Here is a 19,359-nt window from a genome sequence, read left to right as displayed (position 1 = left end):
CTGTTTCTGAGACAGGATTTCAGGAGGTGATGTTCTGTGTTTGATAATTCTCAGTTAATTTGTTTTTCTTCAATGGGACAAACATAAACGATAAGGAGAAGTACTTTTTCAGCACATATGAGCCATGTTAAAATCATCACTGCTTTTAGAGCAACGGCTGTACCAAGGACTCTTTTGTTGAGCAGCCTGTCTGTCATTAATATCCTGTAAGATTTGTTCCATCTTCTATATGCATTCAGTAGAACAAATGCAATGTGCAGACGTGCTCTCCCTCTACTGAGAACTGAGATTAAAAATAATCCTTTTGTGATTTTGAGTGGGGGTGGCAAGGTTTGTTGGCATGATGTTCCTTTTGTGCGTGTAGCCCAGATTACTTTCAAATGCTGTAATTTTATTTTATTTTATTTTGTTTTTTTCCCCTAGGACTTGCTATATTAAAGCATGTGCTAACACCACGGGTGAAGGCAACTCATGTAGCCATCGACACAATGAAGGACTATCTGGATGCAGTTTATGATGTGACTGTAGCATATGAAGGTACCGTGGACCACAAAGGGCAAAGAAAACTGGCACCATCTATGACAGGTGAGTAGATTTATATTAGACATGCTGCAGACATGTGCTCGTTGATATACAAAAACTACCTCAGCTACTTTGCAATGCTCAGAAGATAATCTCCACAGTGCTCCAGACATCTTACTGCTCCTTGGTAGGGCACTGTTGACTAGTGACTCGGCTTTATAATACTGAGTTCTACTCAGTATTATAAAGGTCTACTGCTCCTTCTCTTCCCTGCTCCTCACAGAGAGTATTTTTATGGTCAAATTCTATCTGCAGGTAGTGTTTGGAAAGTTCAAATGATCTTGAATCCATAGGCAGCAGGTGGTGTTCACCTTTGTGTTTCTTCTAGCAATGGCATTTGGCCTGATTGTAAATTCTCTCTTTCTCCCTGCTTTGCCACATGTGTGCAAATGTGATACAATTGCTGAAATGCATATATTTTAAGGGGAAAATATGTAGTAATATATTTTATTTGTAATTTTTCAAGTGCTGAATATGCCCAGCAATTTGATAAATGTTCAAAGCATTTTATGCAAGTGGGCTTTACTTGCTGCAGTATTTTAACCACTTATAGCACCTTAAGAGACTGGGGAAAAGTTAGTTGTACATACCTTCAGTTATCTCACCAAAAAGTTAAGTTCTGGAGTATCTGATGGAAAAAAATGGGATAGAAAACTTTGGGGTTTGGTGGTTTTTGTGTTTTGTGGTGGGTTGTTGCTGTTTTTTGTTGTTGTTGTTGTTTTAAATAATTCATTTACCTGCACCATCACTGGAGGGCCAAATAGCATCTTTCATTCCGTTTGTAGTTGATGGATCACTCAACCATATACCTGCACAGCTGTCTGTTGCTAGCTGGCTCTCAGTGCTACTTTTATGTCTTTTGTACTACTGATACCAAGGGAAAAATAAGCCACGTTAGTTCACCCTTGTGGGCAAGGGTTCAGTGTTGTTTGAGGGGCCTGCAGGTAACTTCATAACTCCCCACTCTTCAGCTGGTCCAGTTTTCGGTGTGGGTCTGGGACTTAATTCCTTCTGCTAAAAGTGTTTGCGAGTTTCCATGTCACTTCATTGGCAGTTACAACTTCTTGAACTCCTTCCAGATGCTTGTTCCTTAGAAGTTCTGGAATTGTCTGTTTTTACATTTTATTTAAAATTCTGAATAGGTGAGAAATATAACTATTAACACTGTATTAACTCAACACTTGTGTTGTTCTGTTAGTTCTTAGAATAGTTTTGTGGTTAAGTATTGAAAGTGCTTATTGTAATTTAACATGTTTAGTTTTGGACTTTTTTATATCATAGTTTTGCAAATTTTATGATTTAAAGTTCATGACTTTTTTTTCAAAATACCTTATGACCCTACTACAGGCTCCCTAGAAGACTGGCAGCCTTACTCTTTTCCTGTCACCCAAGATTTCATTTAAAACAAATAGAATTGTTTCCCCTTCTTCCCTGTAGCGTATCTTGTTTCGTGACTTGATTATTAGGCAGTTTCAACCACTTTCATGCTGGACTTTTCACTGCCCAATGGTTAATTAAGCTATTAAAATATCATTACTTATTGATAAAATGGCAAATGTTCAAATTCTTTACAAGCCCTCTTCACCTATTGATTTTTTGCATGAAAAATAGAATGAAATTGCATGAAAAATTAATTCAGTTTGCATGTAACGTGGTGTAGTTATGTAAACGGAACTAACAAACTGATTTCCCCTGTTGGCTGCTTCTTGTGTCTGGTGTCAAATGCTAATCAGATGGTTCTGGGGTGACCACTCCACATCCAGCCTTCTCAGGACTCCACAGCAGGACTACACATCCCTCATGGGTGTATCAGCCTCACTGGTAGGCCTGGGATAATTACAGGCTCAGACTTTGGTAACAGTAAAGCTAGTAAAGCAGAATGAAGTCAAGCCAACCAGTTGTTATCCATTACAGAGTAGATAAATGAAATATCCATCCAGAACATTCCAAGTTATTGTGGCAGTCAAATGTATTCCATATAATATAAATTATGTAGATTAAGGACACTCTATAAATTACAGAGCGGAACATAGTTGTCATTCCTTTAGACCCTCCAGACACAAAATAGAAGAAAAAATAATTGATGTTCTCAAAAGTCAAGATCACTTCAATATTTGTTCTGCAACAGCCCAACAATTGGTCTGTCTACGAATATACTACAATAACAGGAATTGATGGTTATGCATTTGAGATTATTTATCTTTTTTGCTCTGTACAGTACTATGATGAGGTATAAAATGCCTCTCTCGTGTGTGCAATTCATATGAACATTTCATATATGTGTCAATGCTGATTGAAAATCTTGGGTTTTGTGCTCATCAGAACAAAATGGTAGTACGATCCTGGTAATTTTTAAAAGATAAGGTTGACGTGTCTTTTTCAGTCTAGCAACTCTGAATGAAATTTATTGCATTGCAAACAAACTTCTGATAAACTCAACTTTACTTGAGGACTCTGTTTTCCATAGTATGACATTTCCCATGTGAATGATAACTGAATTCCACGCAATGTGTTTCTTGACATGCATTTTGCTTTCAGTTCAGTAAATGTCAATTCTTCAGAAGAGCCGGTGCCACTTCTGGAAAAAAAATAAACAAAACAAACAACACCAACAACAAAACTACATACTTTTCCAGGGATATGGTTGGTTCTTGGCTGCTGTCTTCAGTAGTAAACAGAGCAGGTTAAAAGGAACATTTTAGTGCCTGTAAGTTGTACTATCATGCTCTATCAGGGAAATAGTGTTAATAAGCTAAACTGAAAAGAAAATTGGAGGAAAAAGTAATTGCATTTTAAATTTTGTAATGTGGAACTCTTAGTTTAAATAGCTTTTCTTAGAAAAAAAAATATTTTTTTTCACTCCAGAAAGCTTCAATATCATAATATTTACTTGTCCAATGGGACCGAAACAAAACATAGTATACTAGCAACTGGAAAGACAACATTCACCATCCTTTCTGCATTAGTGCTTGGAGCAGTGAATGCCAGGAACATTTGATAGCATTCTGCCTTTTAAAACAGGCAAATTGTTATGGTATATTCTTTCAGATGTGTTGAATTTTTTGTCAATATTTATTCATTTCATATTTAGTTGGCACTTTCCAACTGGAAATTCTGTTTTTGAAGACATCAGATTTAATTAGTGGTTGTAGACAGGGACGTTGTTTTTTTTTCAGAGCTTCACATTCAATTGTAGCTAACGGTTGCATTTTGTGTTTGGTTTTTCCTACCATTTATCTATCATTCATTCCTTTTCTTTCCAACAAGCTTGGATCTTGGTACATTTCCAGTGGAAGCTTGTCCCACACATGGCAGCCTTTCTGAAGAATAACACTTTCCCACAGATTACTTCCCTCTCTTAGTACCAAAGATTGTTTGTCCAGTTCATTAATGACAGACCATGATGGACCACTTAGGGAAGACCACACTACGAGACTGTATTAATTTGCGATCATTAGAATAAGATCCATATAATCATATGGGCACTTAAGCACTGTTAAGATGCAATTTAGGTTTAAATTCTGAAAGAACAATTTAGAAGGAAAAAGGAGGGGGAGAAACACTTGTGCTGGATTTGTTGATAATATTTTACTATACTATCGCTAAATAAAATGCTATCGTTCTTTTTTTTGGGGGGAAAAAAGAAAGAACCTGTTTTTCCTCCTTCCAAATGAATGTGCTGAGTGTTCACATCCAGCTTCGCCTGGTGTTAAGGGGTAGGTCTCACGGGACGTGGGAACTGTTGTCATTCTTGCACCTGAAAGAGTATTATGTACACATTTACATCTTTATTATTCTGCCTGAAGCCTGGAGGTTTTACCATAAGCAGATGGTATTTATCTGGCCTTTGTAGAAGAAAGCATGTGTGAAATAGCAGCATGTGACAATGATAAACATTGAATAAAAATAGCAAGTACATGTAGACTCCGTCTTAAAGAAGTCAGAGGAATTCCTGAGAATTATTGACTCTGCTGTATATCAATTCCAGAACAAACACTTTGAAAGAGTGTGTATGTGTGTGCCTTTCTGAAAATCAGTACATCACTTTGATCGGTATAATTTGAGGAGGTCAAACTGGTCCAACTTCCCTGGGGGAAATTACGCTTTTCCAAGTGCCTGTATTTTTGTTAGGACTCAGTTAGACGCTGAAGTACAGAACAATAGCAAAGAAACTGGAGGAATAGAAACCAGTCTTTGGCCCAAATTCAATCATATCTGTTGTCTTTCAATATCCACAGAATGATAACAAGCACGTGGTTATAGAAGTGTTGAAAGAATTGAAAGACCAAATACATAAAATGATAAACAATAATAGGAATGTAAACCAGTCAAAAGTAAGAGTTGTAGCGATGAACTGACTAATCTGTTCAGATCTCTGCTAGCTGTCATTCTTATTGCACGAAGAAATATTGAAAATTAAGTGGTAATTACTTTAGAGCAATTGAAAAGATGTAAATTACAGCTGAGGCTGGACATCAGCGTCGGTGAAATTTGTGTCAAGTATGGGATGGCTTTTTAATGCTTATAGTAAATTGCATGTCATGAACTTGTCATACCACATCTGTTCAAGCAAAACCTAAGTAACTGCGTTTCATATTTCGTAGTGTAAATTTTCCATTGAAATATTTGGAGCAATTTTGATAATAACACTAGTTGGCAACATAGTTCTAATGATATTCTATTTTACAATTTTGCTATAAAGGAAAACCCTGGTTTTATTTAGTGTTAGGTATTAAAATATGACATGTTTCAATACAATGATTTCACCTGGTGCCATAAGGAAAGGAAATGATCAATCAGTTTTAAACTGAATGCATTTTCCCTTGTCTTCTGTAGGACTAGATCTGTGACTTTAGAACCCCTGTTATTTCCTATTAAAAGTAGTTTGAGTGGCATGAAAGCCTGCCTGTCAATTTTTGGGTGATTTATTTGGAGTGGCACCTTGAGCACAGATTTGCATTTGTGCACTGATACTCTGCAGATAAGGGCTGTCTTGGTGAATGAAAAGTCTTTTAGTACTGTAACAATTACATTGTAGTTCTGTTTGGGAATAATGACATTTCACCAAACAACAGCATCAGTTTATGGGAATACAGGCCTTGCTGCAGGTATTTATAGGACTCCAAAAACAGAGAAAAGTCTAACTGAGCATGAGTGCCAGAATGACTAACACCTCTGTTTATTTACCTACCTCAAAACAAGAATAGAAAGGGATTCGGGGTCCCTGGAGCCCAGTTTCCTGTCTCCAACAACCCAGCTTGGATGCCTGAGGAGGTTTCTCAAGAATAAGACAAGCATAAATGATACTTTATCTCCCCAAATGACAATCACTTGTGGATGTAGCTTCTGTGTGTTACTAGCAGCCCCTGTATGGGACTAGTAACCCCTCCAGTGTCCCTGGGAGCCCAGAGAGTTTGTTCATCTGATCATGAACTAAGACCTTGTACATCTCCATTACTTTCAGGCAGCTCCTGCTGATTGTAGGTATCTGTAACTTCCCTTTGGGAATAAGTAGGCAAAAGACACACAAGCATCTTCTAACTTTTGCTCCACAAAGAGGATTTTGGAAGTATTTACACTGCAGATTTATAGAACTATGCTGCACCATGAGCCTCATGCACGTGTGCAAGGAAGCGTTCAGCTGCCCGGGCAGCAGTTATGTACAACAGCTTGAGGAACTCCTGCTCTTTATACAGAAGTGTATTTAAACCCCGAGGATGACAGAAACAACTTTAACTTCTTCACACTGCCAGGTTTGGCCAGAACTATGTTGCTGCTTGGAGAGCCTGTGTTTATTTGTGCTTTTTTGTATGTGTACCAGAGTCCTTTTTTTCTACAATGTTTGTGGTACTGTTCCCTGTTTATCAAAACAGACTATCTGAAGAAAAGGGAAAAACATCGATACTAACAGTACTGGCATAGTTCCTAACAGATCCTGTTTATTTGCTAGAGATCATTGTTTTGAACTGTTCCAATCCTTATATCTTTTCTTGCTTGTGTGTATGTCAAAACTGTTTTTTCCATTTCTGAAACTTCAAAAATGTTCCAAGGAAGATGCAAATATCCATACAGTGAGCCTCATAAATCTCCTTCTTTCCAGTTACCATCTGTGGAGCCCTTTAGATGTTATCCACAGACCTAATCTGATCCAGGCTCTGTTGCTGGCAGCCTATTGATCAAAACTTTCATACTTTTGTAGGAAACCTCCTGCTAATTTGGCCGATGTACAGTATTCACAAATCGTTATGGAGCAGCCCAAAGGCCATAGTGCATCTGTTAGAATAACAGATTAAAACCACTCAAAGATTCTTTCACTGAACTATGATGTGCAAGGACTATGGGTCTTCATCAGACACCATCTTGTGTCAGCAGGACTGAGTACAGCGATGCTCTACTGCTCACCAGTGCTGGTACCAGTACAGAAAACTGTAGGCACCACTTCCTAAAAGTAATTTTTAAAGGCTCTTTAGATCCAGACATCTTTACAAAGGTAGAAAAGTGTGGTTATTTACGGTTGAAATTGCAGGATTTGTTGAGACACAGTTCTTAGCTGCCATCTTCAAGATCTTTCGACTTTATTTTTTTAAGCTTTCATATCTTTCTCTCTGCTTCCCTTCTCCAAAATGAAAATTCAGCCTTTTTAATGTCTCCTTGTTTCTAATGCTGATGCTTTTTATCCTTAAATGTTTTAGTTGTCCCTTTCTGCAGTAGCCTTCTCTAATTCCACGATATCCTCCTCCGTGAGATACAGAGACCAAAATTGCAAACAGTATTTAAAAAGTGGATCCAATCTTTTTATGTAGCTGCAAAGTGACACTTTTGCCCTGCTCTCAGTGTGCTTGCTGTTGCTGCCCAGTATTTGGGGGAATCTCGGGCTTCTGCTACCCAATTGAGAGGATCGTTTCAGAGAGTGGTCACTGACCTCCCACACTGTAACCACCAAGTCCAAGCTAAGCATCATGTAATCAGAGTTTCAATTATTTTTCCCCATACTTCTTTAGGCTAAGGCTTAGATGCCACATTTTTGCCCCATTTGCTCAATTTGGAGGTCTTTTAGGTGTTCCTCACCACCGACCTGGCATTTGACTGCCCAAAAGAATTTAAGATCTTCTGAAAAAGATCTCAAAAACTGGAGATTTCACTGTCTGCTCCTTTCTTCAGCTCATTGGTCATGATAAGGAATAAAACCAATCCTAGCATCAGTCCCTGGAGAATTCCAGTTGCTGTTTTTTTCCGTCCTGCAAAGTGATCATTAAGTCCCTCCATTTGCTTCCTCTCCTTTAAGCAGCTTTCGGTCTATAAAACATCATTTTCCCTAATCCCATGGCAGCTTAATTTCTGTAATAGCTTTCAGTGTGGAACCCTGACAGAGGCTTTATAAAAATTCAAATATATCATGTCCACTGAATCCCCTTTATCCGCTTGCTCCTTGACACTGCTGTAGAAAGCCAGCAAATTGGTGAGACAGGATTTCCCTTTGCAGAAACCATGCCAACTCTTTTCCAACAGACTGTGATTATCTCTGTGCTTAGTGATCTTATTATAGACTGCTATCTTACCCGGGGATGTAAGGCTCTTCGGTTTGTATTTCCCAGCATCATCTCTAAAGCCCTCATTTGCAGAAGGGAAACCCCCCGATTTTCTGGCACAGTGGCTGTTTGCGCTGATAGGTTACACGTCGTTGTTTTTGAATTCCACATTTGAGAGCTTTTGGATGAATGCTGTCTGATTTTAGTGACTTCCTGACATCTAACTTGTTTATTTAGTCTAATAATTTCTGTGTGTTTACTTATTGATCTAGTTCCTTTGAGCAGTGTGGTACAAAGAATGCGATGGGCGTAGGAATCAAACAATTTCAGCAAGAAAGGAAAGTCTAAACAGGTGTTTGAGCTTCTCTTATATGGTCTTACACGTTACCATGTGTGCTGATCTTCACCTTTGTCATCCAGCACCCCCACTGATTTGCTGCATTTGATTTATGCAAAAAGTTACAATCATCAGAGCATTCTTTGCATTTTTAGTTCTCTTAATTTTATATTTGCATTTGACATGAGCTGATTTACAGTTTTCCTTATCTGGACAAGCTTTCTGTTTCTCCAACAGAAGGTGTGAATATAGCAGTAGCATCCTAAATTTTCCCATTCAACCATGCATGTGGGTTTCAGACCACTTTTTTCTTTGTTTGTTTGTATTGCACATATTTTATGTGGGTTTCTAAGTTTTGCTGGGGTTTGTTTTTTTAACATTTTTTTAACAGTCTCTAGGTTGCCTTCCTTTCAACCGTTTCTTGTGTGGTGTTTTGCCACTTTTCTTTTTCTCCCTCCTATTTCCCCCCCCAACTATATAGTCCCTTTAATTATGTGTGTGTGTGTTCTACACTTATTTAGACTCTCTCTACAATGCTGAACGTAATTGTGCTGTCTTTGCAGACCACTTTTCACTAATACTGTGCACAACTCAGGACCGCATCAGGAATGGCATCTCTTCTTGTGGGTTCTGCAAGTAATTGTTACAGGAAAAAAAATATTTTCTTTTCTCTTTCTCTCTTTTCCCCTCTGCACTTCGTCCTGATGAAGCATTGATACAGTTCAATCAAGGCAGCTGGAATCTCACACTCCTGCTGGCAGCCCTGAAATTGCAGCGCTCAGTCTGGCTTAACACTTTCCCAACACTATTATCAAGCTTATCATCCATCACTATCATCGAGCTTATCATCTTTTAAATAAGATGACCTCGACATAATTTAATATATCTAATAAGTATTTTATTAGAGGGTACACAGTAATTTAATTTTGCTTGTCTGCTTGTACTATCTTTATTCTATTACTCTTCATATAGTCAGTCCTTCACACATGCCCTCGCCTGTGCATCGTGCTATGTCATGCCAATCAATCTGGTAGCCTGTTAACATTGTGTGCTCCTTCAAGGTCATACCTACTTCGTAGGGGTACTCTATGGAGGACAAGAATTCTTGTCCTCCTGTCTTCATGTTTAGCCTTCTTGTGTTGGTGTAAAGGCACTTCTGGGTTTTGCTCTCACACTGAATTTTAGTTGCATCCACCTCATCTTATGTCAGCCTGAATGGCTGCTTTTCTTGACCTTTTTATCTTCCCTGCTCCTATATGAAGCACTCTCTAAGACCTTTTCAGTTGTCATTGCCAGCACCCTGGCTTAATTAAGATTCAGGGGCATCCCATTTTTCCTGTCTCTAAAGGTCCTCCAGCTCCTAACATGCTTACTCCCTCCACTGTGATCAGAGGCTCTGATCTCTGCTCGCATCCAGCCTTGCACGTGGCACTGCCAGTACTTCTGGGAGTGCTCTTCTCCACAGCCCAGGCTTGTCTCCCAGCTTGAAGCCTGAATTTATCCTGCACAGCATCTCCTCCGTGCTTCCTTCCATCAGCAGCACCAGCAGGTGTGGGTGCTGCCAGCTCCTTCCCTGGTGCCCCAGGTTAACCTGGCTGAGCAGACTTCACTCTGTCCTCGGTGTTTGCTTTCCCGTCTAGTGCTGCTTTGTTCCACCACTGCTTTATTTTGTCAAAGCAGGCAGGGAAATAGTTTTGTGTCAGCTCAACTTGAGGTGATGGAAAGCATGGAGCTGAGAAGCAATGCAGCACTTAAATTTGTGTTTGTTTTGCCAATTGATTGTTAATTCAGTGTACAAAATAAATGAAAACAGAGAGATGGGATTTCTTTCTTTAAGGAAGAGATAATTTACAAACTGCTTTAGTAGCTTAATGTTTAGGGCCAGACTAGATGCTTTCTTCACTTTTTAAATTTCCAGTTCAGAGAAGAGTATGTCTTTGCTGTCATGGTTTTGCCTGTAAAACCATATACAACACAACACGCAGTGTTTTGTTACTGAAGGAGGGGCGTTGTTACATGTTTGAAATGTCAGTTCTGTAGAGTAAAAATACATTATTCAGATTTCAGTTTCCTGTGATACCACTTTCACCTTATTGCAAACGTTACTGAAGACCATTAAAATAGGAGAGCACTGGGGGTCTGTTTAGGTGGACATGACCGTGTCGGGCTTCAGTTTGCCCTTTCTTAATTTTGGAGGACTTTGGCAATAATTACGAAGCAATAAAAGAGTCAATGTGGGAGGATGAAATCTGAGTTACTTTAGTGCTGTCATATTTAAAGTGCCTATAAAAATAGATTTCAATAGTACTTGAAAACTGGAATGTCTGAGTGCCACATCACTGTCAAGACAAATAAATTGGGGTGGTGGAATGAACTGTGATGTCATTAAGGGAAAGGTGTTGTGAAGTCATTTATATATCCCTTCTCAGTAGCAGGTATGTTTATGTTTTGGAGCTTCTCTCTTTCCCTTACCTTCCCTGGTAATGCTATAATTGAAAAAAAAAAAAAAAAAAAAAAGAATTAATTGGCTTTTGAAGGTGAAGACTTTCAAACTGACAGAATTTTGTGGAAGTCCCAGCAAGCAAAACGTGGCATGTAAAATATTTCTTGGCAATTAAAAAACTCTGGGAATCCAATTGCTTTTCTGGAGAACATCGCATCCCTTTCATTAATCCTAATTCTGCATTGATTCCTTCAGTCCTGGGTTAGCGTGTATTCTGTCCCACAGGAGGAGGGCTGGAAATCCACGGTTTAAGGACAGAAATGCATTTTTTTTTTTAATTTTGAATTATTTCCTTCTGCTGTGATTGGTCATTAAAAGCACAATAAACATTCTGCACTTGGATCCATTATATAGCCAGATAATTTCCTAATAAAACTTTCTATCTCCCATATGAATGTCAGTCCACTTGGCTCCCACACAAGTTGTTGGGGTTCATTTCGGCCAAATTGTGGTAGGTTCTTGATTGACTAACACTGTCCCCAGTATGATGTTTGATTATAATGCATGATTTGCACTTGTGTTTTGTCTTTTGAAGGAAAATTCAGTCCTGCTTGTTCCAGCTGTTAATTATAACAAATTCTGGCAAGTTCAGGGATCTGAAAAGCCTATCAGATGTTGGCCTTAAGGGCTAGAGTGCCTAAAGTTGGATGTAATTTGCACATAATAAATTGCTTCAATAAGATTTTGTTTCTTAGCTTAATTACACAAGTCTTTTGGGAGTTAAGCTAATGTGAAATTAAGGGTCGTGGGACCACCACAAACCTTTAGAGGCTGTGGTAATAAAATCCAGCTGTTTCTTCTAAAAAAAATCAACCACTCAATAAATTGTTCTTATCCACTGGTGTTCTTAAGCGATTGCAGTGACATTAGATGCATCTAAAAAAATGGGATTAGTTGCATTAGACCTGAAATTAATTGGATAATTAAAGACTAGTCAGGTTCCCTGACTAGCTTGATTGCACAGGTTACGATGTCATCTGCAGATGTCCAGGTTTGGGATAAAATGGCCTCAAATCAATGGGTGAGAATATTGGTACTCTTTAGGGAAGCACCTGTAGCTGCAGATCACACAGTACTGAGTCTCAGTTGAAAGGCTGTGGAGAAAGGCACTGGGATTTACGTAGGTGGGAAGTTAAGAGGAGGTTTTAGGATCTTCATGTAATTGGACTAAATTTAAACTGAAGACCAGCAAGTAGTAAGCATCAGGTTGTACTGGAACTTGGGAGTAGAAAAAAACACCAGCAAGGCTTAGGATTTTGTCGAAGGGTTTTTGCTTTCCAAGCAGGTTTGTAGAGTTTCTACATTTCAGATTTTGTGGGGGAAGGTGTTCCTTTGAAATTTCTATGCTTATTCCATTTTTGTTAACTTGAGCTCATTGCTTATAACATACTCTGTTGCTATCTTTAACTAAACATCAGTAGTTTTTAAGAAGCATAACATTAAGTTTTAAAACAGCACATGGCTATTAACAATCCTATTAGATTTTTGTTTTGTAATTTTCCTTAATAATTTATAACTGAGATAATAAATAACATCAAGAAGGAGCTGTTTGTTCCTGTACAAAACAACCTATTTGCTATGAAGCAAAGAAATGTACCCTATACAATGCACAGAACATTTTGAGTATCTTCTAAAGCTAGGTCTTCAGCCGTAGCTGAATATGCATAGCATAGATGCTTTTTATCGTGGTACAAAAAAGACCATTTGATCATTTGGCTTCCAGACATTTGTTTTCTATAATACAGTTTTGCATATTTTTAGAGTGCTCCACGTAATAGGTAATACCACTCCAAAGAGGATTTATACATCAATGAGCATTTTAAGCGTTTAAGACATGGATAATATGTCCAACATTTTAAAATATTAATAGTATGCTTTTAGGTGCTCATATAGTCAATGACCTTCATGTGGTGGCTTCAATAGTATTCTCAGAGAAAATCCTTTCTTACCATTAAAAGCAAGAGGAAAAAGCTGTTTTCAGATATGGGAACTTTGATTTCATCCTGCTTAGGAAAAACATTGTGCATAAACCTGAGGACAATAGTCTACACCTACCATCGTTTGGACCTTCAAGTATGTTACTTGCCTGACATCTAATACCTGTAGCTATTAAATAGCTTTGCCAAAAACTTCAAGAAAAGAGTATTTAGTGACTGTTGTGCTTGCTGTACTGTAGCTAAGAGGTGGACCTGGTTTTGGTTAGAGCCCTCACTCATTTCTTGACTTGATGGTGCGTGAGCTGTGTTGCTCTCTGTATGCTGAGGTGCAGTTCAGTGAGAGGCTCTCTGCCAGAGGACTAGACAGCTGCACAGAGCACCTTGCAAATTTCTGCCGCAAAATGCGCTAAGACTTTACTGGTCCCGTTATCTCTTCTCCTTCCATCCCCCTTTACAAGGACACAAACACATTTGCATGAACAGGCTTTTAAAATTCCTTAAGGCAATTTCTAGTGTATGATAAGGATTGCTTTTACAGCAACATCCTTAAAAATGGAATAATCCTGTAAAAAGGAAAGCAAATGGGGGGATATCTGCTTTGTCGGACAATAATAAAGATGTACATGCAGTGACAATTATTTTTCACAGCCATTCTTCCAGATACCCCTCACAGTTATGGGTCAAAGTCCAACGACGTGAAGATCCTAAAACCTCCTCTTAAGGAGGTACATCTGCACTGCTGTCCAAAAAAATGTCAACAACCTAAAGGGACCACCCAGTCTGCGTTACATTTGTTGCCCATCTGTATTGTTGGAAGGCACTTCGGGTCCCTTTTCAAAATATGAAGGTTATCCAGATTTCCAAGTACTTCTGTGCTCACATCATACATCTTTTTCTATTGGGATGCTATTGTTACTACCATACCCCTTGCTACTGATAGATGCAAATTATTTTTAATAGACAAATATTGGTGGGTTTTTCATGCCTCAAATATTTTTCATGGGCAATATTTTTACCTCCTGTTACTCGTAAAATATCCCACAAAGTAATTGGCTTAATGGTTGCTTGCTAAAGTTTTCTAGGGAGAAATTGAAATTGGGAGAGGAGAATGCAGCAGGGCTATGTTTAGCTTTGTTGATTCTGTATGACAGAAGAAAAATGGAGGTATGCAAACTGGAAAGCAGCATTTTATTCTGAGCCTTTTGCCCTATTGCATACTTTAATTATAGGTTATTACTTAAACTGAAGCCCACTTCCTCCTGGACATGGTTTGGGAAATCACTGTTGCTCGGATTTTGTCATCCAGAAGCAAACAAAATTTAAGTTTTTAAAAAGACAAGGAAAGAGGATTGCTAACTCTGATCAAAAATGTAGGCTGGATACCTTTCTTGCAGAGAAGTTATGGCATCCCACACAGCAAAATGAGCAGATTGCTACCGAGGTAGAAATGCAATGTTTTCATGCTGGGCTTTTTAGGACATCTTTCCATGCTGCACCTGATAGCAGGCCCTTCCCTTTTTAACAGCGTGTAGATCAGACAGCTTCTAAGTTGAGTGAAGTGCTCAGGATCCAAACATAAAAATGGAAGGCTTTTGAAAACTGAAGTTAAACTTCCAAGGCTCTTACATCTGTGAGGTCAGACTTTCAGCTTATTTTAGATTAATAAATGCCTGACAGTGTTTCTGTAACTCAGTCCTGTTGGTTTGCTCTCTTTCAGAGTTTCTTTGCAAGGAATGCCCAAGAGTTCATATTTTCATTGATCGAATTGAACTGAAGGACATTCCAGAAGAACAGATGTATATGAGAAGGTGGCTTCATGAACGTTTTGAAATAAAGGACAAGTGAGTAGCAATGTGCAGAACTTTCTGTTTCAAGAAGCTTGCTTTCTACTTTTCTATGAATAGATATGATTTCTATGTTACTATGATTTCTGTGTTACTAGCAGTGTGAGCTGTAGGGCTCTCGGTAGACAGGTGGTGTTGGTACTCCTGTGCATATTTTGTGTAATGCCTCTGTGATTAAAGCTTTTGCTGAGAAGGTTGGGATTCTGGGGTTTTAGGCCTTCCTTAGATTGAATTCTGCAAAACCATGTTCTAGGCCAGATTCATACTCATCTGAATATTTTCCATTTATATTCCTGAGTTTGAGTCTTGTGCAGCCGAGAGTGTAGATTCCCAAGGTAGGCAAGCACGCAAAAAGGAGTTTGGTTCTAGCCTAGTCATCAGTATTAGGGTTAGACCTACCAGCCTTGGTAGGTCTTGGCATAATCTCTTTTGCCAAAATTGGTTATGCATCTTCTATCAGAATGTATAAGAACTTCTGTAAACCATAGATCCCCACCTTCAGTGGGGAGATCAGGTGAAGTGCAAGTTTTATCTATCCAAGCTACCTTTGAGTCATGGCAGAAGTGCCTGGCTCCCTCCAGCACCACCGGATAAGGTCACTAATGAGCATAGCAACAAGTCCTAGGGAACCATGTGTGCCAAGGTGAAGATATGCCTAAATGTGGGATTTAAGTATTTGTTTGAGAGATGATGGCTTAATTTGCCATGTCTGAAGTCCAGTTTAAGAGAGCTGGATCTGTTTACCTTCTAAATCCCTGAGTACATGGTATGAGTTAGAAATTTGACAGGTCTTTCATACGTTCTGATTTAAAATTGTTCTGGCATTCCATGAAAGCAAATAAATGGACAAGCTAGAGTTGTGATCTTTGAATCTATGTAAAACTTAACATGCCTGTCTGTGAACATGGCATTATTAATAAAGTGACTTAGAAGTTTAGGATCAGTAGGATCCTTTTTCTTTTATTCCCTTTTGAGAGGCAAGAAAGTACACATTTCATTTCATAGACAAGGAACTGATGTAAATTAAAAAGCTGCCCAGCATCCCAAAAGTAGTTTTCCAGTGAAGACCAGCAAAACTGAACCATGATCATCTATGTCTCATCATAGACTCCTGTTGACTGGAGCATCCTTTCTGGGACCAAAGCAGTCTGTCATGCAAATTTAGAGCTGTTAAAACAGAAATCTAGAATTTTCAAATCCATTTATTACTGTTTATCAAAAATTGAAAAATTAATATTAAACCTATGTTGTCACATTTTACTCTTGCATGATTGACTTCCAAAATATTTTAAGTCGTGTGAGCCCTGTTTATTTATTAGCTTATTTCACCAAGATACTTTACCTCCTACTTCAGTTTCTATTAACTGTATAATATTTTATCTTACGATATTGCCTGGTACTCTGGGCTTATTTGCTAAATGCTAAATCTGGAGGATAATCTTCAACCTTTATATCCAATGTTGAAATTATTCCCTAAGGAAAATCTGCTTTTATTGCTCACAAGGGCTCAGATTGAGTACTCTGATGCGCAACATCACTTTGAATGCATCATATTCTTAGAGCATGCTGATTGATTAACCTTGCTACTTACTGCTTCTTACTGTTAAATTGTTTTTAAATATCGTGATTAGCAGTTATTGGATGAAATAAAGTTGTCTAGAACTTCTTACTCTAATGCATAAATTTGACAATCTACTTTTCTCTACTTATAGGTTACTAATAGAGTTTTATGATGCGAAGGATTCTAAAAGAAGAAATAAGTTCCCTGGAAAAAGTGTTCATTCCAAACTAAGCCTCAAGAAAACTTTGCCATCTTTGCTGTTTTTAGGTGGCCTGACTGCTAGTATGCTTCTGACAGAATCTGGAAGGAAACTTTATGTAAAAACATGGATATATGGGACTTTAATTGGCTGCCTGTGGGTTAGCATTAAACCATAAGCAGATGTTAGTCTCCAATCAGTGGGATGTGCTGTCTTTTCTTGCACATTGCACCAAACTTTTTCCTGAATTTATAGTAAAAAAAAAAAAAAAAAAAGTGTAAATAAAGCCTTATTGATTGAACATTGGAAATAATAGAATTTGTGACTTAAGCCTCTGTGTGGTTGGTCTGGGGAAAATAAATGTAGTTTTTCAAATTTGCTACTGATTTTTGCTGGAATAATGGCAGATAAACTGAGTCATATGATAAATTGCTTTCCCCATGAACTAACATCCATCTTTATCTGCAGATTCGATGAAGTATGAGTTATGCATAAGGGTGTCTTAAGTGGACCTGTGAATGTATTTACAGAGATTAATTTAGGTTATATATTTATTCCTCTGGTATTCATGTTGAATTTTCGTTACTCTTTGGTGCATTGCAGCAGCCCAGTTGCATCTATCTCAGCTGTATCACAACTAAAATCAAAACTTGTTTTTCCTTTGGAATTTTGCTTTTCAGTTTTAGCTAAATACTGTATTATTGGAAAAAAGGGACTAGTAAGCTGGCAAATCATGAGACGTTCCCTGAAGCAGAATCAAACGTTCCTGAGAACTACCGTTCATGGGGAAGAAGCTCTGTTTATCTAGTGCATGATTTTTGATTATATTGCAGTATTAGCTGATTATTTTACATATGCAAAACATTAAATCGTACTGAGCAAATAGCTTATTTTGCGCACCCTGTATTTGTGCATAAAAGGAATGTATGCAGTATACTGAAATGTTTTTATTTTGCAGCCTAACTGGACTGTAGCCTACCTTGTGTCTGCATTGTCTGTAGCGTGTTGGGAGTTTTGGCTGAGCTCACAGAACTGTAGCGTCCATGTGCCATAAGCAGCAGCAAACACTCAGAAGTTTCCTGTTACCTCACAATTTTCTGGAAGCAAACTGTGCCATTTAGGTGAAGCACAGTCTCACTACAGCTTCAGGAGTAGGGGTTATGGTAACAAGGAACCTTCAGGTAGCCCTGCAAAATCTGAAGCATGTGCCTTTTCCTACTAGTCTGATTTAGCCTGATGTTTCATGATCTGGCTATCGTCTCAGTGTTGTAATATCACACACCAGGGTTTCAAGTCATCCTAGGTGATGCAGACTTCGGGTGGATTGAAGTTATGGGGGTTGAAGTATAGGACTTGCACTAGTGTAGTAGCGAAAGAAATACATATCTTTTCAGTATTTCACCTGCTTGAAAATACACTTTAAAAAGCAAAATCAACAAACCCTTACTACCAGAAAGTCTGTGATTCCCATGGCTGATACTTTTGTTGGGGAAATGCTGTTTCCTGATATCAAGGGAATAGTCTATATGTACAGTGAGGGGGTAGGAAAGAGCTTTTTTTTCTTTTTTTTTTTTTAGCTTCTTCCATTAAGAAAATCAGACTCCCTGTATGAAAAAAATAGAGAATATTTTTATATCACACTTGCAAGCTTTAAATGTGCATCTCTTTTTAGCTTCGGTATGATTTGTCTTGCATTAAAGCCCATCATGTATTAAAATATGTCTCTTAAAATTATAGCAGTTTTTTCGGATTCCATCCTTGCCAATTAATTGGAGATACTGCTTTTTCTGTGGATTTTGTTGTGGTTTTTCTTATTAGAATAGTTCCACCTTAAAATCATTCGGTACAACTTTCAGGTTGCAGTTCTGTGTCCTTCCATAATGGATTTTGTCACTGGAGTTATTTATATCGGTGATTGATTCAGGATATGTTGATGAACTGTTTTAAAAACAATGACTGGGAACAATGTTGAAAAACAGTATTGTTATGAGGCTGTGAAACCAGAAAAAAAAAAGCCATTTTATGTAACAGCCAAATGTGCTCACATATAGTTCTTCCTATTCTCAGCTGACTGTTTCCAGTAGGTATAACCAGAAGGCAGTGTTTCTGTGTTAGTTTGATTTTGAATCATGGAATGAAATTTTACTGTGACATGATTAAATTTCTTTGTAACAGCTAAGAATAACATTTAATTACACATCAAAAATAAATGCAAACAGCTTAACTCATTTGTAGAAAAAGAAATGCTGTTTTGGAGAGCCTAATTACCACAAACGATTGGACCTCTCTTGCTGTTTAATTACCAGGAATATAATTGACGCAGTGCAACAAACAGGATGTTTATTTTGAACGTTACTCTCTATGTTACTCTTAATTTTTTTTTCCTTGCAATTAATTTATAAATTTTTGAAACTGTAATTTGCTGATGTATTTGGCGTTGGGAGTATCACATGCTATTTCTAAATATGCACTGATATTAACTTGAAATATTTCTTCATTAAAATAAGAAGAGCCAATGCTCATTCAACTTTTCTGTCCTGTCTACTTGTTCATTTTTTTTTTTCTGCATTTGTATGTTTGTAACTTGGATTAACAGGAATCATTCACACACAAAAAAAAAAAATGCTGTGTGTGTATGGTTTTAGGTCCTTGATGGAAGTGTTCGTGTGAGAAGGAGTCAATGAAAAGAAAACAGCTTTGTCCTAAAATGTGTTAGAATCGATTTGTGCTTTATGTTCTAACCCAACTAACATACAGCCAGCTGGACTGGAATAGCCTTTTCACCTGCACCAGTTGTTCCTTATTAATAATGGTTGTTAAGGTGCAGTACCACAGTGCTGAACAGGAATCCAGCAGGCTCTGCTGCA

The 19,359-nt window shown here is 38.0% G+C and overlaps 1 protein-coding gene across 1 annotated transcript in view; it reads left to right on the top strand.

Moving 5' to 3' along the window:
* The window catches only part of AGPAT5 (1-acylglycerol-3-phosphate O-acyltransferase 5), a 60,815-nt gene extending 41,791 nt beyond the window's left edge, over positions 1–19,024 (top strand). Inside the window, exons 6-8 of the mRNA XM_032184125.1 lie at positions 424–585; positions 14,606–14,729; positions 16,445–19,024. Coding sequence (XP_032040016.1) covers positions 424–585; positions 14,606–14,729; positions 16,445–16,670 — 512 coding nt within the window. The 3' untranslated portion in view covers positions 16,671–19,024. The remainder of the gene's footprint in view (positions 1–423; positions 586–14,605; positions 14,730–16,444) is intronic.
* Positions 19,025–19,359: the final 335 nt, after the last annotated feature.

This window comes from Aythya fuligula, chromosome 3 (assembly GCF_009819795.1).
Source record: "Aythya fuligula isolate bAytFul2 chromosome 3, bAytFul2.pri, whole genome shotgun sequence".
Lineage (NCBI taxonomy): Eukaryota > Metazoa > Chordata > Aves > Anseriformes > Anatidae > Aythya > Aythya fuligula.
This window is presented reverse-complemented; position numbering and strand designations above follow the sequence as displayed.